Below are 26,267 nucleotides of genomic sequence, written 5' to 3'. Positions count from 1 at the left end.
TAACATGCAGGGGTTACAGGTGACAGGAAGGGTGACATGTCCTAAGGGATTAGTTAGCTTTTTGTGATGGAGAAAAAAATGTCAAACACAAAAAAACACATGCTAATTAACCATAACATACACAGGTACGCATGTTCTTCCATCATAAAGACATTAGACAACATGGCTTCCGTAGCAGTAACTTGAATTAGAGGGTGTCTTTCCAGTGAAGCAACTGATCCAGGATCAGATTCTGCCACCAGCAAATTCCCTAACTGTTCCCATTTTCATTACTTGTACGACATCATAATTACATTAAAGTGTCTTGTATGTGATTTACAAGACGTCTAAGTCGTGTTCCGGCAGTTTCCTTAGAGAAACACACCTACTTTCACTGTCTCACTTCTGTGTTTTCGTTTAATCGGAGTTGCCAGACTTCTCCAGTGATTAAATGGATCATGTTGGACCGTGGGTGACCCCACCGTCATGCTCCGAGTGTGCCCAGACCCCCCTCTAAGGCAACGCGCAGAGCGGGAGGGAGCCAGGAATTCAGGATGGAGCTGGGTTCCCGGGAAACGTTCCTCCCTCCACACTCGGGTGATGATGAAAACAACAGGACCAAGGCCATGATGCGAATCGAACAGGCGGATGGAGGGAAGCGTGAGGACACAGCCCACTGGCCGCAGATCCAGGATGCTGATGGTGGATGGCGGTAAATGAACAATGGGCACCAGCGGATCCCCTCACCCGGTGACGCTGGCTTCTCTGAGCAGCAGAGATATTGGGGGGTGAAGCCCCCCCACCACCACGGCGGGGCAGCGAGGAGGAGGGGAAATACTTGCCACCTGACAGATTCCTCTTTACCTTTCACGGGCCCTGCTCTCCAGCAGCAACAAATGAGACTTCACCTACGAGTTCATCTTAGGGTAAGACGACCGCGACTTGTTCAGCCCGATCAGTCTGGAAATTTCTATGCCCTGGCCGAAGACTGAGAGGACTATGCCTGCTGGATGAGACTTGGGGCTGGCATTAAGAGCGGGCGATGACACGGGCGTGTGGTTTAGGCTGAGCTGATGCCCAACATGAGACTCAGCACCCAGCTTCTGCCACTGACATACTCTCCCTTTCCAGTAACGTCCATTATCATTACAGATCCACCGGCTGGAACCAGAACAGAGTTCTGCACGTGAACGCAAACGTCCATTTCAAAATATGACATCTCTACGCCAGCCAGCTGGGAAGTGGCTGGAATTCCTGTTTCCAGGGGAGACGATAGCATTAATAAATAACGATACGGAGGGAAAATAAGCAGTCAAGGGGATTTAAATACATAAAATCACTTTGCTCATTTAAATAATAACAAATAAAAAGATATAAAAACAAGTGTGCTTATATTCTGCCAAGCATGGACTTCAGACCAAAGCAGACAAGAACAAACTAACACTATATAAATATAATATGATGCTTAGATAAAACGTGTTTCTTATTCGCTACCATGAAGTGAGATACTGTGCCTTCTGCTCAGATCACTGCTTAAGGGACTGAGGCTAAATTCCCTGTTTATTACAAAAACAATGTGAACCCGTAGACTGCTGCATTTGTAATATGTGTGCCGGTTATGCCAGGTTACGCACATGCAGATCCCTACAGACCTTACACTGGCTAGCGATACCGTCACAGAAAGTCGCGTTTACGTCTCTAGCCATGCACTACACAGCGAAGGAGCTTGGGGTGTCATTCAACTACACAGCATACTGAAAGATATCAAAGGGACAATCACTAAACTGTACACACAGCTTTCAAAAGGTGACACACTAAAAAAAAAAAAAAAAAAAAAAAACAGGAAATTCTCAAGTTTAACAGAAATAAAGTGCGTTTAGGTGAAGAGAAGGAGGAGAGGCAGCTATGCGGAAGCAGGAAGCTGGTTATTCTGGCAGGTGCTTTCAGTTCTGCACCGCTAATCAGAACATCCACGTATACAGGAGTGTGCGCTCTATGCATTAATCATTATCTAGGCTGGCTGCTCAGCATGAGGGACAGTTTTGGCTCGCTGGGCTTCTCAGAGGAGTGAAACAGAGACATGGGGAGGAGCATCTTCCCAGAAGTGGAGACGGCGCGGGTCCCCCTGCTGGTCCGTTAAGAGAACGCGGCGAGCGAGGCCGTCCCGTCCCCCCATCCCGCCTGCTTGTGCTTTCGACTGGAGAGGGTCGGCAAAAGTTCCACTTGAACAAAAGTCTGGCTGGTCGAGTTCAAGCACAACTGCAGGTTGGAGACGGACACTCCTCATAAACGAAGGAAGAGGCCCGAGGCGCAGTGTAGAGGGGCAGGAGGGGGGGGGCGTGAGCACCGGGGGAGGGAGGCACGGTTACACTCTCACCTGTACTCCCCAAACGTCCCGTCGTCGTCTTTCATTGGCTGAATCTCTGGGTCGGCGTGCGCGTCTTCCTTCTCTTTCACTGGGGGGATAGCGATGTCAGTCATGGACCACTCAGGACCGGGGGGCCCACGGCGGGGCACACAGCGGGGTCACCTACCTGGATACTTTCCCCCTTTGTTCCTCTTGATGAAGCAGACGATGAGGAGCACGAGGATGAGGAGAGCGATGGCACACATGAGACCGATGAACCAGCCCTGCGTGGCGATGTCTACTTGTCGGCTGGCCATGGCTGATCACAGCACCCAGAACAGAGGGTCACATGGAGCAGGTCAGGTAACATGGCAGGGGTGAAGTCACACGGAGGGGGTGAGGTCACATGGCAGGGGTGAAGTCACATGGAAGTGGTGAGGTCACATGGCAGGGGTGAAGCCACACGGAGGGGGTGAGGTCACATGGCACGGGTGAAGTCACATGCCGGGGGTGAGGTCACACGTAAGGGGTTCAGAAGGGGGTTGTTTCTCAATACGAAGAACACGAAGATTGTACTTGGCAAGACCGGTAATGCTAACTTGCCTCCCAGGAACAAACTTCAGATGCAATGAATCATGTTCCCATTTGCCAAGGATACAACTGATATATTGATATTTGGGGCAGTGAAAGAACGACATCCGTACTTCTGTTCTTAGCATTGTAACTGGTCTTCGGCAATGGAAGATAACGTAAAAAGGGTATGAAAGAACACAAGTACGGCCAAGTACGTATATGGAGAAACACCCAGATGGAGCCTGCCTCCACCTGCTTCCACCTGCCTCCATCTGCCTTCATCTGCCTCCACCCCCCAAACTGAAACCAAACTCGCGATAAAGGATGACTCAAATACATAAAGTGTTAAACCAAACCAAAGTTAAAAACAATAATCTCTGCACAGATTTGTACACGATGAACTGATAACAAATTGTACTTAATTAATAAATTAATATTCAGGATGAAAAGGGATGAAAACATAGGTGCATAATTACTTGCTAAAATCTGGTTTAACATGGTTGGAGTACAAACGAAAGACATCAGTCAGCGATCTTGCTTTTAATCGTGCACAATTAGCCAATGGCGGCGTCTGCATTCCCGCCAGGCAGCAGCCTGCTTTACTACGTACTTTAATAAGACCTTGATTGCTGGACGACTGCAAACAAAAACACATGGATACAAACACACCAGAGCACACAATGAACAGAGGCTAAAGGGCCGTCCAGCTCATGTCCGGGGGACCGGATACAAACACACCAGAGCACACAATGAACAGAGGCTAAAGGGCCGTCCAGCTCATGTCCGGGGGACCCTTCAGCCCGAGGGTCCACCACCGGCCCATCATGCATTGCGCCGCCATGTGGGCGCTTCCATCCAGCCCCTTACAGCCACACTTCTGCTGGGGGAGCCCAGCTCGGGAGCCTTGGAGTTGGGCCTGCGGATGGGATTCCAACCTGTGGCCGTCCAAACAAACACTGGCATTCCCGCAGGAATTCCGGGGACAGCGAGACATGCGGAATGGATTCCGGCATGCATGTTGGCGGTTGGAGAGGCACGCCGGGCACAGAGGACACCGGGGGCCAGTCCCTTACCTGGCACGCTGACCCGCAGCTCCCCCGTGCTGCCGGCCACCTGCTCAGAGTGGTCTTTAGCCACAACGCGCACTCGGAACGACGTCCCCGGCTTTAAGCCCTTAATAGTGTGTGTCTGAGAGCCATTTACCACCTCTCTTGTCCAGTCTTCATTACCTAAAAGAGTTTTCGGGAAAGAGTCAGTCTGTCCCTAAAACGGTGTGATAGCTTGAGACAGATCAGTCATGCACACAAAACAGCCCTGATGGTTACTGCTAAAAACCCTTCAGGCAAGACAAAATGAAGACGATGAATGCATCCTCATTACAAAGGATTTGCAGTTAAAGATCTGCAGTTGTGTAGCTGTTAAATTTACCCGAAGTACATTTCCTCTCTATCTGAACATTCTCAACTGAGCCGTCCATTGATTATTCAAAATTATTCCAAAGGATTTTGAGAAACTGAAAAAAAATGACTTAATATTCATGCAGAAAATAAAACCGCTTCAGGCTTCCTGACACTCAGACAGAAGAGGAAGATCAGCACAACACACTTTACAGAGCGAAAAAACAGGCAGAGGAGTCTCCTATCAGAATATCTCTGCCCTGTCTGCTGTATCAGGAAGGCCGTAGTGTCCACATGCCGAGGAGCATGGATATAATTACACACATTTACTTAATAGGTTTTACATATTTGTATGCATGTTGTATCAATCTTTCTCCAACTGTAGCTGAACACTGGAAATGAAAAACAGCTACCTAAAAAATCCCAAAACTCAAACTCATGCAGAATGAGTAACAAACAATGTCGCCTTACTGTTTTCGATCATATATTCGACATAAAGGTTCTTATCTGCTCCCAGGAACTCCCAGCTGACAACAGCCCCATCCTCCCTCACAGAGGCGCTAAAGTTGCTGAAAGCTGGACCCACTGGACGCGCTGAGAGCATAGGAAAAGAACAGATGAGGAGGAGAAGATAGAGGAGACCCACGGCCATCTGAGGATTACTTCTGATGAACAGAGTGGGGTTACAGAGCTGTCACATGGATGATAACTGCAGAAAGATCGCTGAACTGCTCTGTCCTGCCCCCTATATCTACATCCCTATCTCAGAAATACAAGTGTAGGACAGGAATACACCAGCATGTGCTCAAACCCTAACCGTGAAACTCTCTACATCCACCAGCAGTTTCTAGGACAGATTTTCTGTCTACTATAAATATACCAGCATCTGGTGGTTTTCATGAGAGGATTATGTTTATCTGCAAGGTCTAACTCAAGGGCTCCCCCTTCCCTCCATCAAAATGATGGTCAGGTACATATACTGTATGCAGGAATTGCCAGGGCAAGAGTTCTCAAAATGTCCCTGATCAAACCGCACTTAACAGATCTGACGAGCTGTTACCCAGCTACACCCCCCCTGAACAGACCTGACGAGCTGTTACCCAGCTACACCCCCCCTGAACAGACCTGACGAGCTGTTACCCAGCTACACCCCCCCCCCGAACAGACCTGACGAGCTGTTACCCAGCTACACCCCCCCCCCTGAACAGACCTGACGAGCTGTTACCCAGCTACACCCCCCCTGAACAGACCTGACGAGCTGCTACCCAGCTACACCCCCCCTGAACAGACCTGACGAGCTGTTACCCAGCTACACCCCCCCTGAACAGACCTGACGAGCTGTTACCCAGCTACACCCCCCTGAACAGACCTGACGAGCTGTTACCCAGCTACACCCCCCCATGAACAGACCTGACGAGCTGTTACCCAGCTACACCCCCCTGAACAGACCTGACGAGCTGTTACCCAGCTACACCCCCCTGAACAGACCTGACGAGCTGTTACCCAGCTACACCCCCCTGAACAGACCTGACGAGCTGTTACCCAGCTACACCCCCCCATGAACAGACCTGACGAGCTGTTACCCAGCTACACCCCCCCTGAACAGACCTGACGAGCTGTTACCCAGATACACCCCCCCCTGAACAGACCTGACGAGCTGTTACCCAGCTACACCCCCCCTGAACAGACCTGACGAGCTGTTACCCAGCTACACCCCCCCTGAACAGACCTGACGAGCTGTTACCCAGCTACACCCCCCCCTGAACAGACCTGACGAGCTGTTACCCAGTTACACCCCCCCTGAACAGACCTGACGAGCTGTTACCCAGCTACACCCCCCCTGAACAGACCTGACGAGCTGTTACCCAGCTACACCCCCCCTGAACAGACCTGACCAGCTGTTACCCAGCTACACCCCCCCTGAACAGACCTGACGAGCTGTTACCAAGCTACAACCCCCCTGAACAGACCTGACCAGCTGTTACCCAGCTACTCCACCCCCTCCCGCCCCCCAGTTGACACTGTTGTTAATAAACTCGCATGCTCAGCTCGGCCTCGTCATGCAAGAGGGGCTGTACCCATACCCGTATGGAGCGGCGTGACGTGGGGGGACTCTGTGTTCCCTGGAAGAGCACAGGGAGACATAAGGCAGACAGGCATCAGGCATCAAACCCCGAGGCGGGACATGACGGCTCTACAGCACCCAGCATGCACTGTAATCCAAGTCATGCGGTGACCCTTGAGCATGGTGTAATATAATAACTGATAAACAGGCTGCATTACAGCACTGCTGGGGTACGTATCTCCCAGAGACGATTGTGACCCACAGAGTATGTGGAATATAAACTGCATTTGGCTACATGGTCAAACCCAAAGGAACAGCCAGACAAAGAAAGACCACATGCAGGCCCATCTCCGTCAGCCTGCAGGGGTCGGTGCTCGTAAGGCACAGACAGAAAAGGCATGCAGGCCCATCTCCGTCAGTCTGCAGGGGTCGGTGCTCGTAAGGCACAGACAGAAATGGCATGCAGGCCCATCTCCGTCAGCCTGCAGGGGTCGGTGCTCGTAAGGCACAGACAGAAATGGCATGCAGGCCCATCTCCGTCAGCCTGCAGGGGTCGGTGCTCGTAAGGCACAGACAGAAATGGCATGCAGGCCCATCTCCGTCAGCCTGCAGGGGTCGGTGCTCGTAAGGCACAGACAGAAAAGGCATGCAGGCCCATCTCCGTCAGCCTGCAGGGGTCGGTGCTCGTAAGGCACAGACAGAAATGGCATGCAGGCCCATCTCCGTCAGTCTGCAGGGGTCGGTGCTCGTAAGGCACAGACAGAAATGGCATGCAGGCCCATCTCCGTCAGTCTGCAGGGGTCGGTGCTCGTAAGGCACAGACAGAAAAGGCATGCAGGCCCATCTCCGTCAGCCTGCAGGGGTCGGTGCTCGTAAGGCACAGACAGAAAAGGCATGCAGGCCCATCTCCGTCAGTCTGCAGGGGTCGGTGCTCGTAAGGCACAGACAGAAATGGCATGCAGGCCCATCTCCGTCAGCCTGCAGGGGTCGGTGCTCGTAAGGCACAGACAGAAATGGCATGCAGGCCCATCTCCGTCAGTCTGCAGGGGTCGGTGCTCGTAAGGCACAGACAGAAAAGGCATGCAGGCCCATCTCCGTCAGCCTGCAGGGGTCGGTGCTCGTAAGGCACAGACAGAAAAGGCATGCAGGCCCATCTCCGTCAGCCTGCAGGGGTCGGTGCTCGTAAGGCACAGACAGAAAAGGCATGCAGGCCCATCTCCGTCAGCCTGCAGGGGTCGGTGCTCGTAAGGCACAGACAGAAATGGCATGCAGGCCCATCTCCGTCAGCCTGCAGGGGTCGGTGCTCGTAAGGCACAGACAGAAATGGCATGCAGGCCCATCTCCGTCAGCCTGCAGGGGTCGGTGCTCGTAAGGCACAGACAGAAAAGGCATGCAGGCCCATCTCCGTCAGCCTGCAGGGGTCGGTGCTCGTAAGGCACAGACAGAAATGGCATGCAGGCCCATCTCCGTCAGCCTGCAGGGGTCGGTGCTCGTAAGGCACAGACAGAAAAGGCATGCAGGCCCATCTCCGTCAGCCTGCAGGGGTCGGTGCTCGTAAGGCACAGACAGAAAAGGCATGCAGGCCCATCTCCGTCAGCCTGCAGGGGTCGGTGCTCGTAAGGCACAGACAGAAAAGGCATGCAGGCCCATCTCCGTCAGCCTGCAGGGGTCGGTGCTCGTAAGGCACAGACAGAAATGGCATGCAGGCCCATCTCCGTCAGTCTGCAGGGGTCGGTGCTCGTAAGGCACAGACAGAAATGGCATGCAGGCCCATCTCCGTCAGTCTGCAGGGGTCGGTGCTCGTAAGGCACAGACAGAAAAGGCATGCAGGCCCATCTCCGTCAGTCTGCAGGGGTCGGTGCTCGTAAGGCACAGACAGAAATGGCATGCAGGCCCATCTCCGTCAGTCTGCAGGGGTCGGTGCTCGTAAGGCACAGACAGAAATGGCATGCAGGCCCATCTCCGTCAGCCTGCAGGGGTCGGTGCTCGTAAGGCACAGACAGAAAAGGCATGCAGGCCCATCTCCGTCAGCCTGCAGGGGTCGGTGCTCGTAAGGCACAGACAGAAATGGCATGCAGGCCCATCTCCGTCAGTCTGCAGGGGTCGGTGCTCGTAAGGCACAGACAGAAAAGGCATGCAGGTGAGTCAGCTTCCATGCGGCCGTTACCTGGGCCTACATCTAACGAGGGCTGGTGGATGAAGGCTTCAAGGGCAAAAGCACAGAGAAAAGAGGCAGGGCATCAATATCGGGGGGAGGACCCCAGAGCATCATGGGAAAACAGGGTGGATATAAGGTAGCGAATTCCATGTGAACAGCATCGCAAGGAAACTAGACGTATCAACAAAAAGCCACCTAATGTCCAGACAATAAAGGGTGCCAATGGAGAACATGTCCAGGGTTAACATGTTATACAATTAATCTCCAAACGGAAAAAGTACTTCACGTTATTTATATTAGCTTTACAATAAGTACTATTAAGCCTGATATTGTTATTTAAGAATTATTTAGAAACAGCGAGGTTGGTTAGAAATATCACATATATGAATAAGGACAATAATTCAATAATGCAGCTGTCGGCACAGTAGGTAATGCTGCCCAGAGAGGAGCTCATGTCACACACATTAACTGCTAATAAGTCATTTAAGAATGAGTGGAGCAGTTCAACCCAAACGCCTTCCCACTGAGATCTTTCTGCAGCAGTAAGTGCTAATGAGGTCTACCACATGGGAAATTAATTTAAATAATGCCTGGGGAAAAAGGTTCGAGAAATCTAATAATCCATGGAGCCGTAATGAAGGGATGCAATAATGACCAAGTTCATAGGTGTATTTCTGAATCAAATTCATTCACTGAGTGTCTTTTGAAAACCATACAAACTTAGTAGTGGTCTAAAATTCACCATACTCCACTAAGTCACTTCATCACTGTTGCACAGGTCATGAACATGCACAAGCTCCAACACCAAGCTGATGTGTGGTAAAGGACCATATTGCAGTCGCCAGGCTTCATAAAATATACATGGCATGTCCTCGGGGACGTGGGGCATGTTGGTGGGTCTGCAGGACAGAGCTGACTGGCCTCGTGAAATTCAGCAAAGGAAAGTCTTAGATTGCCACCGCAATATTGATCACGCGATTGCTATTTTCACAGATCAATATTCTTTCCTGCTTTGGAGTCATGAGCTTATGGTGCCGGTAAGAGGCAGGAACCAGAGGTTCTCTGAAGCTCCCCATGTTACAGTCAAGTCAACGAAGTGAAATTGCGAATGGGGTGTGTTTCCGCTGATGGATGCTAAGTGAATTATACTTGCCATTTATCACCCAGCGAGATTAAGATCCATGCCTCGTACTTCAACATGCAGAGGGCTTCAGAAGAGTCAGCAGCTCTAGAAGAACTAATGATCACGTCCTACATATCTACTAATTCCCAAATTTTGTTTCCATTGCAATTTTGTGGATGGCTTCTTCTTTGACTCGCCACAAAAACCACCTCCAGTGATTGTAAAAACCTTTTTGCATTATGTGAGGGTTTTTTCAAATTTTGAGTGCTTCCATTAACTGTTTTTCAGTACAAATGTTTAAAATGAGCAAAATCTAGGTCAATGGAAACAGAGCTAGTGAGTTGTGGGAATAAAGGACCCGACTGAGGCTGTGGAACGACCTTGCTACACTGACACACAGCAACATCTGTGGTAAAAACAGACCCAAATGGAGCACAGGGATACCCAAGGCTGGAATTCACACTGCACACCATGGAACAGCCTTGACGATATCGCAGCTGTGAAGCTGTGCAGTGCAGACTTGTACCTTCATCCATGACAGTGACCGCCTCATCCGTGATGGCAGGCCCGGCGCCCTGCTTGGTTCTGGCACTGATGTAAAACTTGTAGCGTGTACTGTATTTCAGGTTGGGCAGTGTGAAGTTGGTCTCGTTGGCTGGGAGGGAGACCTCCACCAGTTGGCCCAGCTCGCTGGTGTTGTTGACTGAGGGGTGAAGAGAGAGACTCACAAATAGTCCAGCCTCTTCTGACACTTGTGAATTGACTCATCTAAATACCGATGGTACTTGTGTTATGTGCAGTATTACCCATAATACCCCTGGGCACCCTGTGTAGTTCTGTGTGCATAGCGCTTGGTGGTGATGCCTAAGAGCACACTCATAGACGCTGATATTAATATGCAACCGTTGGCATGGAAACGCCGCAAGCTCTTCAGTTCCCAAAGACTCACTTGTCTGGTACTTGAGAGTGTAGTCAAGCAGGCGTCCGTTCCGCCGCAAAGGGGGACCCCACTCCAGAGTCAGGGAGTCCAGGTTGATGTTTGTGAACCTCAGGAACGCCAGAGGCCCAGGGACTGCTCACACATAGCATTTAACATTATTTTATATATTACATATTACATTGTTTATCAACCAAGAATAAACTGAAACATTCCATTAAAAGAGGTCACTTCAAGGCACCAGACTTTCCCAAGTTGCTCTTCATCTTCTCTTAATTATATCTTAATCATTCATTTGCATTACGTTTTATTTATGTTTTTATCCCAACCAACCAGTTGGGTAAAAAGAATCACAGTCACAGCGTACACAACTTGCTGGTTGAAACAAAATCTTGGTCTGGACTTTTACTGTCTGGACCTGAACTACCCACCTCTGCCCAAGAGACATACAACTGAGAAAGCAGGGTCAGTCAGAATCCTTAGAGCGATTGGGGGTTAAGGGTCATGTTCCGGGGCTCAATGGTGAAATCACAACGCCAGATCTGAGGTTTTAACTGATGACCTTCTGAGTGTCCTAACCCACTGAGTAACATACTGTGCCCATAATACAGAACTGACATGGACTTGAACCTGGATTCAGCACGCCATCAGTGATCGGTGACTGACTGAGCAATCTCACTCATTAGCTTATTAACCCTGGACCTTTGGATGGAGTGCCTACCTCCTTCGGGGGTCTCGAACTGCTGGCTGGGGCCGGCAGGACCCTCGCCCTTGCCGTTGAGCACCCTGACGTTGAAAGTGTAGAGGCTGAACGGGTGCAGGCCGGGCAGCTTGCCATGCGTCCTGTTGCCATTGAAGGTGAGGATGCGCTGCTCCTCGTGCTGCGGGTTGTGCTCCAGAAGGCTCCTCTCCTTCCAGTAGTAGACCTGCCCCGAAGGAGCCATCACCTCCCGTGAGACACAGCTCAACTCGCCCCATGTTGGCGCAAGCGGAGCCGAGCGCAGACCCTCCCGCGTCAAGAACACGCCGTACCTTATAGCCCTTGAGTCGACCTCGGACCATCTGCGATGATACGGCTTCCCAGTGGACTTCGGCCAGCGTGCTGTTTTGCACCACGGCCTGGATCCGGCCAGGAGCCGCCAAGGGCACTGGGGGAGAAGGCAGACGTGAGTGGAAGTGTCGACGATTAGCGCCATTTACTGGTGTGGTTTGGGAACACAATAAGATGGGAGCTCTTACCAGTTTAATGGACAGAAACATGCCCCCCCCCACCCCCACAGCCCCCCCCCCCCCAAACTCACAGTCCTCTCCGGAGTAGCCCAGCACCACCTCTGGCTCTGGGGCGCTTCCATAGTCGTTCACGGCTTGCACCTTCACCTCGTACGGGACGAACGTGGGCGTCCCCGACACCACGAACTTAGACACATTAGCCACTGTCACCGACGTCCAGTCCTTGTCGACGTCCTGCTGCATCCAGCTGACCTTGTACTGGAGACCCGGCCCATTGGACTGCAAGCCTGTCAAGGGCTGCAGTCCAGAAAAAAATGCAGTTTATGTAGAACAGACTATGAATAAATTCAGAGCAGATAATTTGGTGATAAAATGTGCTATGCAGATGAAGGCAATTAAGCCAGAAGTTTTATCCATGTGAATTTAAATGCAACATAATCTCCAGCTCATGTCTTACCGTCCATGATATCACTAGATTATTATGCTCAGCTCCAGCCGCTTCCACCATTGAAGGGTTTTCATCAGGAGCTAGACACAGGAAGATGAATATGAGACTCATACGGCATGGCATCCCGACGCAGAACGTTCGCATGCGGATGGTTGGCGCCCGCTTGCCTGCAGGGTCAGTCCTGTACTGCTGCGATGGCAGGCTGGGCAGGCTGAAGCCCACCGCATTGGCAGCCAGCACCCTGAAGGTGTAGTGGACGTAAGGGGAGAGCTTCAGCTGGGCTGTGGTTTTGCTCCCCGGGACTTCGGTCAGATTTTTCCAGACACCGGGGTGATGAAGTGCATCCTCGTACTGAACAAAAAACTCTGCAAAAGTAAAATTACAGCGTTAGGTCTCACAATGGGGAAAACAGAGTCATGGTAGAGTAGACTGACACACTGAGACTCATACAGAAAGTCTGACTGACACACTGAGACTCATACAGGAAGTCTGTCTGACACCGAGACTCAGACAGAAAGTCTGACTGACACACTGAGGCTCATACGGATAGTCTGACTGACGTACTGAGACTCATACGGAAAGTCTGACTGACACACTGAGACTCAAACGGAAAGTCTGACTGACGTACTGAGACTCATACAGGAAGTCTGTCTGATACTGAGACTCATACGGAAAGTCTGACTGACACACTGAGACTCAAACGGAAAGTCTGACTGACGTACTGAGACTCATATGGAAAGTCTGACTGACACACTGAGACTCATACAGGAAGTCTGTCTGATACTGAGACTCATACGGAAAGTCTGACTGACACACTGAGACTCAAACGGAAAGTCTGACTGACGTACTGAGACTCATATGGAAAGTCTGACTGACACACTGAGACTCATACTCTTAATAGGGCTGTTATGATCATCTCCAGGGATCCAGGTGAGCTGGATGCTCCGCTTCCTCTGGTCAGTCAGTTCCAAGTCCATGGGTGGGTCTGGTTGCTCTGGAATAGAACCCACTGTCAGAAAAGCAGAGCAGCCCAGAGGGGTCTGCATCTCATGCATGGTGGATGGCCTCCCCACTAGTGGAGATGTTGTTGTCATTAGGGCATGGTGAGCTCCGAGGAAATTAGACCTTATGAGGCATCCTTAAAGTTCCCGCTCCCACTGGGGAATGGCTGTGTGGACATGCAAACATAATCACTGAAAAATGACGCAAACTGAGAACGACCAAGCAACTTTATCAATAAGTGTGGTGGAATAAGAAAGACAGCAGAGCGGTTTGGAGTAGCTGCTGCACGACTCCTACGGCACTACAAAGCATGCGGGGGCCCCAAAGAGCCTCATGCTCCGCAAACACCCAGCTGTGAGCAAAAACGCAGCCCAACCATACTGTCGGTGCTTAACCTCCACTGTTTCCCTACACAGCGCTCGACCCATCACTGTGACGCACAACGATGGAGTATGAGATGGCAGAGAGCCCCACCTGCCCGGCCTCCCCGCCCCCTTGTGATGTCACACACACACACACACCACAGATGCCAGACCAAAGCATGCGTAAAACGAACGAAAAAAAAACAACGACAAAAACAGCCCCAGACAAAACAGAGTCAAGGGGGGGCCTGGGCAATGCAGGGTACAAGTAATCAGACTGATGAAATCTTCGGCTGGCAGTTTACCATAGACGAGAAGCGGGGGCGGGGTGTCCTCTGGTGGGGGGAGGCAGGAGGTAGGAGGCAGTGATTAGAAACACGGGAAACAAACCCGGCTGACAGGAGAAGGTCTCTACACTGGCTGATAGGAGAAGGTACAGGTCTCTACACTGGCTGACAGGAGAAGGTGCAGGTCTCTACACTGGCTGATAGGAGAAGGTACAGGTCTCTACACTGGCTGATAGGAGAAGGTACAGGTCTCTACACTGGCTGATAGGAGAAGGTACAGGTCTCTACACTGGCTGACAGGAGAAGGTACAGGTCTCTACACTGGCTGACAGGAGAAGGTACAGGTCTCTACACTGGCTGACAGGAGAAGGTACAGGTCTCTACACTGGCTGACAGGAGAAGGTACAGGTCTCTACACTGGCTGACAGGAGAAGGTACAGGTCTCTACACTGGCTGACAGGAGAAGGTACAGGTCTCTACACTGGCCCACATAGTGTGTCCAGCAAAGGAGATGCCAATACACTGTCAGGTCTAATAAGCTTTTGGTGGGCCCAGCAGGGCAGCACCGCTCCGATACCAGTCACAAACGCATGAAAAAGGAATTAGGCACCGTCACGACTGGGATGGTTAAAAGAGCTAGAGGAGGACACTCACTTTACAGGCTGATAAGGTAAACATCATAAGGTATTATAGGACACTGACTTTACAGGCTGATAAGGTAAACATCATAAGGTATTCTAGGGCACTGACTTTACAGACTGATAAGGTAAACATCGTAAGGTATTATAGGGCACTGACTTTACAGGCTGATAAGGTAAACATCGTAAGGTATTCTAGGGCACTGACTTTACAGGCTGATAAGGTAAACATCATAAGGTATTATAGGGCACTGACTTTACAGGCTGATAAGGTAAACATCGTAAGGTATTCTAGGGCACTGACTTTACAGGCTGATAAGGTAAACATCGTAAGGTATTATAGGGCACTGACTTTACAGGCTGATAAGGTAAACATCATAAGGTATTATAGGGCACTGACTTTACAGGCTGATAAGTTAAACATCGTAAGGTATTCTAGGACACTGACTTTACAAGCTGATAAGGTAAACATCGTAAGGTATTCTAGGGCACTGACTTTACAGGCTGATAAGGTAAACATCGTAAGGTATTATAGGGCACTGACTTTACAGGCTGATAAGGTAAACATCGTAAGGTATTCTAGGACACTGACTTTACAAGCTGATAAGGTAAACATCATAAGGTATTATAGGACACTGACTTTACAGGCTGATAAGGTAAACATCATAAGGTATTATAGGACACTGACTTTACAAGCTGATAAGGTAAACATCGTAAGGTATTCTAGGACACTGACTTTACAAGCTGATAAGGTAAACATCATAAGGTATTATAGGACACTGACTTTACAGGCTGATAAGGTAAACATCGTAAGGTATTCTAGGGCACTGACTTTACAGGCTGATAAGGTAAACATCGTAAGGTATTCTAGGACACTGACTTTACAGGCTGATAAGGTAAACATCGTAAGGTATTATAGGACACTGACTTTACAGGCTGATAAGGTAAACATCGTAAGGTATTCTAGGACACTGACTTTACAGGCTGATAAGGTAAACATCGTAAGGTATTATAGGACACTGACTTTACAGGCTGATAAGGTAAACATCGTAAGGTATTATAGGGCACTGACTTTACAGGCTGATAAGGTAAACATCGTAAGGTATTATAGGGCACTGACTTTACAGGCTGATAAGGTAAACATCGTAAGGTATTATAGGGCACTGACTTTACAGGCTGATAAGGTAAACATCGTAAGGTATTATAGGGCACTGACTTTACAGGCTGATAAGGTAAACATCGTAAGGTATTATAGGGCACTGACTTTACAGGCTGATAAGGTAAACATCGTAAGGTATTATAGGGCACTGACTTTACAGGCTGATAAGGTAAACATCGTAAGGTATTCTAGGGCACTGACTTTACAGGCTGATAAGGTAAACATCGTAAGGTATTCTAGGGCACTGACTTTACAAGCTGATAAGGTAAACATCGTAAGGTATTCTAGGGCACTGACTTTACAGGCTGATAAGGTAAACATCGTAAGGTATTATAGGGCACTGACTTTACAGGCTGATAAGGTAAACATCGTAAAGTATTCTAGGGCACTGTTTCTCAGCTGGTGGGATGTGACCCAAAAGTGGATTGCAGGCCCATCTTCAGGGGGTCCCAGAGCGTGTTTCAAAATAAATAAAATAAAAAATGCTGGATTTTTTTGTTATTTAACCACTGGCACAATACAATTTCAGAGGAGAAACTGAGCCGTGCAGAAGAAATTCAAGGCCAAACAGCTGAGAAATAGCGCTAATGACGGTCAGACTTCTGCACAGTCCTCCCCACGGAATTCACTGTATGTATCAAACACAGACCACCCACTGAAGTTCTCCCAAATTGCACTGCAAATCAGGCAGCTTCGGAGGTCATACCGACGACGGTCAGCCGGGTGACGGCAGAGTCCTGGTCCAGCGTGGTGTTCACAATGCAGGTGTAGCTGCCCACATCAGCCTCAGTCACGTCCTGGATGGTCAGGCTCTCAGGACCGATCATGAACCTAGAGATGCGGATGCAGTGGGTCAGCAGTGGCATATTCTAAGGAAAAGGACCTTCATTACCAGTTAATTGTTTCTGCTGCAGGTGCTATGGTGGTCATAGATCACAAACCCAATAATGCAGAATGCAAAATGAACATCCATCCATCCATCCATCCATCCATCAATCTATCCATCTTCTAACCACTAATCCTGGTCACTACAGCTACAACTTCACATTTTGCGGTGTGCACCCTGAACCCCCACCTCTCGTCATCCGGCAAACCCCCATCATCCTTCAGCCATGTCGTGGTGGGCGTGAGGGTGGGGTCGTGCGTCACCTTGCACTCAAACACCACCGCTCGACTCCTCTGGACCACCTTGAGCTCAGGCTGCTTTAAAATTCTGGTGGGTTCTGAGGAGGAGGAGGAGGAAGATGACTGAGGTTTAGCAAGAGCTTGGAACGAAATTAGCAAGAGGCTTTTACTAATGCATGATGACATGAGCTTGGCATGAAGTATTCAGAGCATGCTAAATTTAGGAGGGACCCAATGCCCCTGGGGCTTATGGGGGGGGGCTGTAACTAATGAGAAAAGGTAAAAACATCTGTCAAATCAGTGCCCTCGCAGTGGGAATCACACAGTGCTCTTATCCAATAGCAGGAGAGTATTCCCATACAGCACAAGGGACTGCAAGGATAACTGCCCTATCATCCCATAGCGCCCCAACCAGGCCTTGAAGCTGTACGCTGCATATAAAGTCATTTATACTGAAACTTAGTCACGTGTCTACAGCCAGGGGTTGGGTTAAATCAATAAAATTTGTCATGTATTAGATTTTACAGACATTGAATTGGTTGTGGAGAGAGCCTGGTTCAGTTACTGGAAGCCAGCAAGCCTGCTGGAGGTTGCAAACACTCCTTAGACACTACATATGAAACCTTTAATCATCAACAAAACAAACACAATCCTACAGGCTTAAAGGTGCAATGCAGCCCATACACCAAGACTGAAGCCTTACACTGGACATTGGACATCTTGTGCAGGGCTCGTCTCGGTCCACTTTCAACCTCACCTTTGACCTCCAGGAACACCTGGTTCTCCCTGCTGCCCAGGATGTTGACAGCGATGCAGGTGTACCTGCCGCTGTGGGAGCTGTGAGCCTCTTGTATCTCTAGGGTCCCGTTCTCATATATACTGTGCTGGTCTCCCGCAGTGACGCTAACATGGCCGTCCTTGAACCTGCCGGGGAACACCACTGGGTGCTTAGCTACACACAGAGAAGGCCCAAGTGGCAAAGCCAGCAGAGAAATGCTCTCGGGCAGCCGTGTGAATGAGCGACTGCCGGAAATGAAGAGCAATGCAGGTGATTAGGAGAGCGGGGAGACCGCTGGTAATGCGAGCGCCTCAGGAACGGCCCGGGCAAAGCCTCCCCCTCCGCATCCCTGAAACTTGCCATGTGATCACGGGAATCGGGGATCCGAAAACGGCGCAGTCCAGAAGTGCACGTGTGCCGGCGATGACCTGGTAGACCTTGTTTGAGGGCGTGAGCACCCTCGGCGGCTCGGCTAAAACGAGACACGAACAAAGGTCATTCCGGCGACCATGGTCAGAAGCAGAGCCACACGATCATAGCTAGCTAGCTGGTTAGCAGAACATAAATAAGGAATGAACTACTATTTAGTGTAGTGACTGTTTGTGGCCAACAGGGGCATGGTTTGAATGGTAGTTAACACCAGCACTGGCTAGATGAAGTCGGACACATTTTGAAATGCAACCAAGGATTCGGCTTTCTGCAGAGGAGTCGGGGCTTCCTCAGCTTAAGGATCTCCATCGGCGCCATCGCTCTGCATAAAGCTGATTTCAACTTACCAAGCACGTTGACCAGTGAGTTGGCCAGCACGTAGCCATATTCATTGGAGGCGTTGCACTGGTACACCGCACTGGATCCCACCTGAATGTCCGTAAAGGTGATTCTGTCACCCTCCAGCTTCCTGCTGGGGTCCACGTGAGTATCTGACGAGATATCACATCCCACCCTCAGCTCCTCTCTGAGCGCTACACACACAGTTAATCGCAGTTAATTTGTCCCATGGTGCACTCACTCTCTATGGTAATCCCATTCATTAACCAAGTGATCTCAGGCTTGGGATCGCCCCCAGCTTGGCAGGTGAGGGCACCAGTCTCTTTGGGGGATAGAATGAGGTTCTTGGGGGCTTTGATCCAGTAGGGGGCAGCTGTGAGCACATAGAGAGGTCATCCATTAATAGATTTTTAATGGCACAGGAACTTGGTGTAAACGTGGCTGGCAACATGGTGTACAATGGAGGAGAGTGATCAGCAGAGCATGGTAGACCTTTGACAGTGACGGTGATGACGTGCTCCAGAGAGCCCAGGGAGTTCTCGGCCTGGCAGCGGTAATCCCCAGCGTCGCCCTCCGTGATGTCCACAATCTTCAAGGTTTTGTGGAAGTTCTTGAAGGAGGTCCTCTTATTGTGGAAGGACCCATTGTCTCGGTGCCATGAAATCTTGGGCGTCGGCCTTTACGGGCGTGGAGAGGGACGGCTTGGCCATCAACACCACAGACAATACAGGCTGACAGAAACAAAAGCAAAAGCCCAAACCCAAACCCAACTTACAGGCCCTCAGCAATACACTCCAGCTCCAGAACTTCTCCTCTCAGCACCACCTTGCTGGTGGTGGCCCCGGGGGGTAAGAGGAAGGTTGGGGGGCGCTCTCCGGCGGGACTGTCTGAAACGGCAACAGGAGACAGTCCCAGTCATGGGGGGCTTCCCACAGTCAGGAAGATCTATGGAATACCCATCGCAAAAAGGCAGTGAACCAAGAATTATGCCAAATAAAGGCACTATTTCTTAAATAATATGTTGCATTTCTATTGTGTTTCACCATGGAAGTGCCCTGGATTCAAAATAAATATTACACTGGCCAGGAAAGAAACGTAATTCTATCCAAAGCAGGGTCAGAGAGTCTCTGGAGCAATTGGGGGGTTAGGGCCTTGCTCAGGGGCCCAACAGTGACATCATTAGGGGCCTTGCTCAGGAGCCAATGCTGACATCACCCTGCCAACTCTGGGATTTGAACCAGTGACCTTCTGATCACAGGTACAGGGTCCTAACTCACAGGGGCACACAACTAGCAGGACAGCAGGACCATCTAGATCCTCTGTAACACTGAACGTCAGCTTGTGCACGTCTGGCCTCCAGTGAGCTGTGGCACCGCAGTGGTCAGCGCACTCAGCAGCAAGAGGAATCTGGGGACACTCATCCTTCCGCAAAGCAGGACCGTCTGCCAGCTCCATCCACAGTGAGGCCCCTCAGCCTCCTGTCTACACGCAGGAATCTCTGGCCAATTACAGGCCATCTGCATGTTTACTTTATGTTACAGTGAACCATGAGACAACAAACGACAGAAGCATGAGATTTTAAAAAATGCTGACAGTTACAAAGGAGATTAGAGAATAATCACTAGGACCACTCACTGGGGATACGTGTCCTTTTATGTTTATTTTGTGCTCGTTCCACATATAAATATTCATAAAAGGACATGCAGAAACAGAGATATGACACAGTGCACCACATTAGTGAGGGGGCACTGAAACAATGAGCAATCAGTGGGTTTCATTAGCATTTAAAAATCTATGTGTTAGATGGTTAATCTACTGTTAGTTAAGAAGATAAGATTTTTTTTCCTGCACTTATGAAATAAACATGAAGCACTGAATTGAAGCCATCGTTTTCGACTGGCTGATTTTTATATCCCGACTATCAGTCAGGAAAAGTTACATTTTTACAAGAAATGGAGAATAAATCAAGATCTGCTTTAAAATATATAGTGCAAATCTCAAGTTTTATTTTTAGATACTAGACTTTAAAGAGGAAGTGCAATAATTATATGACATTAAAAGTCATTTAAGTCTATAAAAGTGCAATTGCACGATTTTCATTACAATTTGTAATTGTTTATAATTCAGCTACAGTTAAAGGTGACAAAGGGTTTGGTGTTAATATTACGAGGGTGATTTCTATCACTGTTAGACTGGGAGGTATACACTAGGGGTTGCCAGCACTCACCACCAAAAAAATCAGTGTCATTGAAAAATGGTGCCATTGTCTCATTGATTGCATCCACTGCAACACAACAGAAAATGATAAGAAAATGCAACACAACAAACAAACGTGCTGTCACTGATGCTGTAAATGAAAAACAGTGCACAACAAAAAAAACTTTGTAATGAAGAAAACAGCATGAAGCTTGCAAAAAAAAAGTATTAAATGAGTTACATCTGAATTGAAAAATACGACTGAAACTGAATATATAGTAAATCCCCCTAATGGCAAAGCAACAGAGGAGTTGCTGCTGGAGAATGAGACACCAGGCCTTCATTTCTTGGCACAGAGCGGAGGGTGGAGTCGGGCCAGAGCACACTTACTGTTCAGCACCTTCACTGTGACTGGCTGCTTCTGCTGTATGGTCTGCGTGTGGGGGAAGCGTGCATAGCAGATGTAGTCGTTGCGCGAGTCCTGCCTCCGCACGTTGGCGAAGTACAGGTCCCCGTTCATGGCCTGGGAGACACGGCCGTCCTGGGGAAGCTTCTGGAAGTCTGGAGGGGTGGGATGGATACAGAAAGGGCTGCAGGTCTGGGGAGGAGGGAGTAGCGACTACAGGCACCTGGCCAATGCCGGCGGCATCCCTTCGTGTTCTTTGAAAATCACAGCCGTGTGGAATTGACAGTAACTCATTGTGCATCATGTTACGCAGAGATGTATAAGTATAGATGCATTGTAATTTATCATTACATAGCAATGCTGCGACACTGCGACCCCCACAGCTTCGTTGTCATTTACTTAAAACTTTATATACAAGCACTTAACTTTTCTAGTAAAATCAGGAAGAATGATAAAATTAACAAAGTTAAAGTCCAGTACTATCTGATTTATTTGCACATGTAACATCTGTCAGTTTCTTATTCTTACCTTTAAAATTTACTTTTGTATTTACTTCTGTAGGATCAGAATATTCTCTTCTACAGCTTGTTTTTTGTGTACTGTGTGTTTACTTGTTTGCACTGGCCTGTGTACTGTGTGTTTACTTGTTTGCACTGGCCTGTGTACTGTGTGTTTACTTGTTTGCACTGGCCTGTGTACTGTGTGTTTACTTGTTTGCACTGGCCTGTGTACTGTGTGTTTACTTGTTTGCACTGGCCTGTGTACTGTGTGTTTACTTGTTTGCACTGGCCTGTGTACTGCCTTTGCACACGCACTGTTTGGCACTACATGCTCGTCTGCTCATTTCGATCACACTGCTGTATGCCCCAGAATTTCCCACCGGGATCAATGAAGCCCATCTTAATCTTAATTAATCTTAAGGGAAGCGAGGCATGGGATGATCCTGGGAGAGCCCTCAGGAGGCCAGCTGAGGCTTACTGTTGTCCATCCAGATGATGACGGGCGGAGGAAGGCCGGCAGGCGGCTGACACCGCAGGACCAGAGACACTCCCTCCTGCACTAAGATCGGCGCAATGTTCTCCTTTGACCACAAGGGGGACCCTGAGGGGCAAATAAGACAAGCGGTGGAATATGGAGCGAGGAACATCGTCAACAGCAAAGCTACGAGCCCGGGCACAGCGAGGAACAGGGAGTGTGAGCCGGTAAAGCCGTCCTGAAGGCACGGAAAGAGGCCAAGGTAGCAACTTTGGCAACGGGGGCTGTTTTATTCTAGCTAAAGTCGACAACCTACCAAAGGTGTAACAGAGAGGGATATTGCCGTTTGAGGGAAGAGTTGGGAATGTAGGTGTATCATGCAGATTGAACCTGTATTACTTTTACCTTCTAGGTAGAGCGATCGGATGACTGAAAAGAAATCTAATTTTTCAGACAGGAGACAGAAGCAGGTTGGTAAGGCAGAGAGATGAGAATGGCGGTGTGTTAGAGGTGTGAATCGGGGAGATCCATGGCCCTGGCGCTCTTACGGGACTGGCGGATGACGATGTTGTTGGAGATGGCGGTCCCGTGGATGTTGCGGGCCATGCACTGGTAGATGCCCTCGTAAGCCTCAGCCTTCTCCCCGCTGATGTCGATGACCAGCGTCCCCGAGCGGGGCCTCATCGTCACCTTGGGGTCCTCGTCGATGTCAAAATGTGTCCCGTTCCTGGTCCAGGAAAAGCTGCACACGCCATGTTTGTGCCAGGTTACCAGCCAAATTGGTTACTAGTTCATACAAGACCTGGCTAGCAAATCACCACATCCATTTAAATACACATATCCCATCATGCACTGTGCTTTGTACAGTCAGACGTGGGCCAATGGCTGATCGGGAGAGCTGGAGGGGGGTGGGTGTTGAATGTGAGCATGCTCAGAGCCGCACGCACCTGGGGTGAGGCTTTCCTTTAGCCTCGCACAGAAGGACGATGTTTTCCCGAGGATCTATGATGTAGTTCTTCGGAGACTGGTGCGTAATGGTGGGCGGCTGGGCCACTGGGTTCGAGGAAGAGGCACGCCACATAAACACTCACACACACACTGAAACAGTTTCATTAAAAGATTTCACTGCATTTCATTCAAAGGTTTGGAGACCATGCATATCTTAAAAATAGCTGAACCGGACAGGCGGCACTAAACAAAAACAGACAGAAGGGCATGCAGTGGCGGACAAGTGAACGATGAGGCGTCACCGCCTGCCAGCTTCAGTCACAGTTCAGCAGGATGACCTGATGTGTAGGAGGAGGCTGCAGCTATGAGACAGCGAGCAGGCGATGGAGCAGGCAGATACAGTAAATACCCAGAGTGCATGCAGGTTCTGGGAATGAGTGGAAAACAAAGTGGCAAGCAGGCAGAAACACAGACCCTCAGAAACTTACATTCTCCCAGAATTTTAGCTTTTTTCCCCAAGAATCAGCAGATAAACAGAAAAGCAGCCATTAGTATCAAGGAACCAACACACAGTAAATCTTTCCCCACGACTGCGGTCACCCCGACAAAATGACGCTGATATTTCAGTTCTTCTAACCACACGATGATCTTCACAAATGGTTTTTCCAGACACGTATTACCTAGATCATTATCGAAATGACGTGCAGAATCACGCAGACACTGGTGTAGCATTTAGCAATAAGGCCTCTCCTCGTACAACTCGTGGGAACACCCCCATTCAGCGATGATCTGGGGGCATGGTGACGCGGCGTGGCAGAGGACGTCCCTGTCAGTGACCTGCCGATCCCCACGTGTCGCTGTGACCCAATCTACTCCTACCTCCCCCCCACCCCCGAAACCTGATAAGGAACCTTCAGCCCTGAAACTTAAGTGCTCAGCTAAATTTCCCATGAGACCTCTGGGGTTTCCCACTGAGAAGATCCCATGAAGCTAAAGCCAGAGGCTACGTACTGGGCGGTGATGTGGGGGAGTTCATTCATTCTCCCTGTCCTCCAGGAACATCTAGAACTTTTTGGACAATGCTGTCAGAACTGAACACACAATGTTCCAGAGTAAATTGACTTCACAGGGAGACCGGAGGCGATGGTATTAAATGCCACTCCCAATCAACACCCCATAAGAACCACACAAGCCAGAACCTACGTTAAACCCTAAACAGTGTCTGTCCAGCCCCTAATCACCTCAGTCTTTGCCTCCGTCTGATAGAGTGGCTACCTATCTGGCCTAACTTTGCAGCGCTCAAAGCCAAGAACCCATCAGGAGAACCTGGGAAACAGGCCGACAGTGCTCAGCACTGAGGCATCAGCGATGCCTTCAAGAAATTTTCAGGACTGGAAATGCACTGGAGGAGAAGTTCTGTTTGTAGCTGCATGCGGAGATGACAGTACATGGCATCGTACAGGGTTGATGAAGAGCTTCCCAGTGCCCATGATCTAAAGTTTCATTACGGTCAGCAGAGTCTCTACGCACCTAGAGCCCGACAGGCCCCCAAAGACCAAACAGCATCACTGCCTCTACTCAGGCTCATGAGAGCCACAGGCATATATAGAAATTCTTCAGTTATATATATTTTGTTTTCTATTTGCATACAAAATATAAAATAACCAAACTGAACTAACGTCATTTACAAGCAAATGCCGATGAACAGCTGTCTAAAGTAGCAACAATAACCGGAGTACTAGAGTAGCAATTGCGTCAATGTAAAAAATGTTAGTTTGTACTCACGGTCAAGAGGCACTTCCAGCGCGGTGATCATGTGACCCCAGAGCAGCACGAACAGGACCCCCTTGCACAGCTCGCGTTTCCCGCTCCCCTCCATCGCTGGCATGTCGGCGAGGGGATCCGGCAGCTTCCACAGGCTGAAGGCTACGTCCCGCTTCACTCCGCAGTCAAAAAGGCTCCTCGCTCAAGCGGCGTCTGACACTATAATCAGCCAGCAGGGGGCGAGATTAAAAAAGAGAGAGAGGCCCATGACCACAATGGCACTGGAGCCTTGGGTTCAGTCCCAAAGACCTTGACTCAAAGTGCAGGAACATTCACTGTGGCAGGGCTTCTGGTAGCCTGAGTGGCAGTGATCTGGGCACAGAGGGGGTGGCACTGAGCTGTCCTATGACCCAGCTGTAATGATGGCTGACTGCCTTAAGCTGGCGTATTGGCAGCGAGCCAGTGCACATGGGCACGGTTGGGCACACTGACGGATATACCCCGTGGCACGGTCTGCTTCCCCATCCACGTTCAGTGCCGAGAGCAGAGTCTGCACATGGCATTTCGTAGCATAGAACACAGTACAGGTTCAAGCATCAGCAGAAAAGACAATATACTTCAAATCCACTTCCTGTTTGAGTTCAGCATTGTGAGAGTTCATGTTATTTACTCGTTTTAGTTATAAGTTGTAAGGAGGCTACTTCTATATTATTTTCAATGCAGTGAATCTCCGTTGTGTATGTGAGCTTGAGAAACTTCAAGTCAGCAAAATACTGTTCTACTAGAACTATTTTATTGACTGATACTATCAGTTATGGGAATTTTTAGCTCCTCAGAATCGGTAAGTTTCCGGTGATGCCGCCACATGTGGCTGAAAGCCAAGGAGGAAGAGCGGGAATTAGGCAGTATTTCCAGGCCCGTTTCAGACCCCCCATCCTTCCGGTCTGCTTGGGCTCTCTGTCCTAGGTGCAGCAGCACTTCATTAATCTATAAGCCAGGAACTCCTGGGCGAGACAGCAGCCGCATTCCTGTAAACATTCCCTGGTTACAGTACTGAAGTCTCAGCTCTAGATAAGGAACTGGTGGCCTGAACCCAGTTGTGTTCTCTTAACCTTGATTTGGCTGGGGGTCTTAGGTAATGCTCTTCCAATCGTGTTAAACACACTTTGAGTCAGGCATTGGGTTTGGTTCTCCGATTGTATTTATCAGAATTGTTTTCACACATAGCTGAGTACATCAGCGCTGCTGCGACATCACCATCCAAACACATCCATCCGACAGAGAGATGGTGGGATTGAGGACTTTGGTGCACTTTAATTAGTCAGCACTCTCAGGTCTTAAACCCATACAGATGAACTTGCATTATTTGCCACAAGCATGCATCTCTTTCTGTTCAATCTTGCTGGCAGAGCAGATAGACTGATTAAAAACATACCTAATGATCGCAGCCCTGACTGCAAGACTGACCTGCCGATCAAGCATTTTACTGACCCACAAAGCAGTTCAGTTCTCTGCCAGTGAAGCCCCAGTCGCATGGGTTGAACGTTCCATTTCTCCAGCCATTTCAGGTACCATAAACACTTGGAAACGGTGAGGCTCGCT

At 49.4% G+C, this 26,267-nt stretch overlaps 1 protein-coding gene across 20 annotated transcripts in view; it reads right to left on the bottom strand.

Moving 5' to 3' along the window:
• Positions 1 to 26,267, bottom strand: part of LOC111846162 (neuronal cell adhesion molecule-like) — a 65,791-nt gene that overhangs the window by 2,067 nt on the left and 37,457 nt on the right. For 7 of the 20 annotated variants that reach the window (XM_072709912.1, XM_072709914.1, XM_072709915.1 and 4 more), the window contains 30 exons: positions 24,687 to 24,884; positions 23,390 to 23,407; positions 22,901 to 23,006; positions 22,502 to 22,695; positions 21,957 to 22,079; positions 20,963 to 21,133; positions 20,604 to 20,660; positions 19,152 to 19,263; positions 18,869 to 19,053; positions 18,618 to 18,749; positions 18,385 to 18,528; positions 17,969 to 18,080; positions 17,588 to 17,754; positions 16,781 to 16,928; positions 16,412 to 16,536; positions 13,927 to 13,956; positions 13,150 to 13,251; positions 12,425 to 12,622; positions 12,267 to 12,337; positions 11,881 to 12,106; positions 11,612 to 11,727; positions 11,301 to 11,505; positions 10,592 to 10,714; positions 10,169 to 10,345; positions 8,529 to 8,564; positions 6,381 to 6,419; positions 4,768 to 4,890; positions 3,973 to 4,128; positions 2,514 to 2,645; positions 2,357 to 2,435 (listed from right to left, as the gene is read on the bottom strand). In XM_072709912.1, coding sequence (XP_072566013.1) covers positions 2,357 to 2,435; positions 2,514 to 2,645; positions 3,973 to 4,128; positions 4,768 to 4,890; positions 6,381 to 6,419; positions 8,529 to 8,564; positions 10,169 to 10,345; positions 10,592 to 10,714; positions 11,301 to 11,505; positions 11,612 to 11,727; positions 11,881 to 12,106; positions 12,267 to 12,337; positions 12,425 to 12,622; positions 13,150 to 13,251; positions 13,927 to 13,956; positions 16,412 to 16,536; positions 16,781 to 16,928; positions 17,588 to 17,754; positions 17,969 to 18,080; positions 18,385 to 18,528; positions 18,618 to 18,749; positions 18,869 to 19,053; positions 19,152 to 19,263; positions 20,604 to 20,660; positions 20,963 to 21,133; positions 21,957 to 22,079; positions 22,502 to 22,695; positions 22,901 to 23,006; positions 23,390 to 23,407; positions 24,687 to 24,789 — 3,710 coding nt within the window. In that variant the 5' untranslated portion in view covers positions 24,790 to 24,884. Of the gene's footprint in view, positions 1 to 15; positions 2,239 to 2,356; positions 2,436 to 2,513; positions 2,646 to 3,972; positions 4,129 to 4,767; positions 4,891 to 6,380; positions 6,420 to 8,528; positions 8,565 to 10,168; positions 10,346 to 10,591; positions 10,715 to 11,300; positions 11,506 to 11,611; positions 11,728 to 11,880; positions 12,107 to 12,266; positions 12,338 to 12,424; positions 12,623 to 13,149; positions 13,252 to 13,926; positions 13,957 to 16,411; positions 16,537 to 16,780; positions 16,929 to 17,587; positions 17,755 to 17,968; positions 18,081 to 18,384; positions 18,529 to 18,617; positions 18,750 to 18,868; positions 19,054 to 19,151; positions 19,264 to 20,603; positions 20,661 to 20,962; positions 21,134 to 21,956; positions 22,080 to 22,501; positions 22,696 to 22,900; positions 23,007 to 23,389; positions 23,408 to 24,686; positions 24,885 to 26,267 lie in introns of those variants that run through there. The other 13 variants (XM_072709926.1, XM_072709920.1, XM_072709919.1 and 10 more) reach the window with 13 other exon arrangements.

This window comes from Paramormyrops kingsleyae, chromosome 3, assembly GCF_048594095.1.
Source record: "Paramormyrops kingsleyae isolate MSU_618 chromosome 3, PKINGS_0.4, whole genome shotgun sequence".
NCBI lineage: Eukaryota > Metazoa > Chordata > Actinopteri > Osteoglossiformes > Mormyridae > Paramormyrops > Paramormyrops kingsleyae.
The sequence above is the reverse complement of the archived record's forward strand: the minus strand, read 5'-3'. Positions and strand labels throughout refer to the sequence as shown.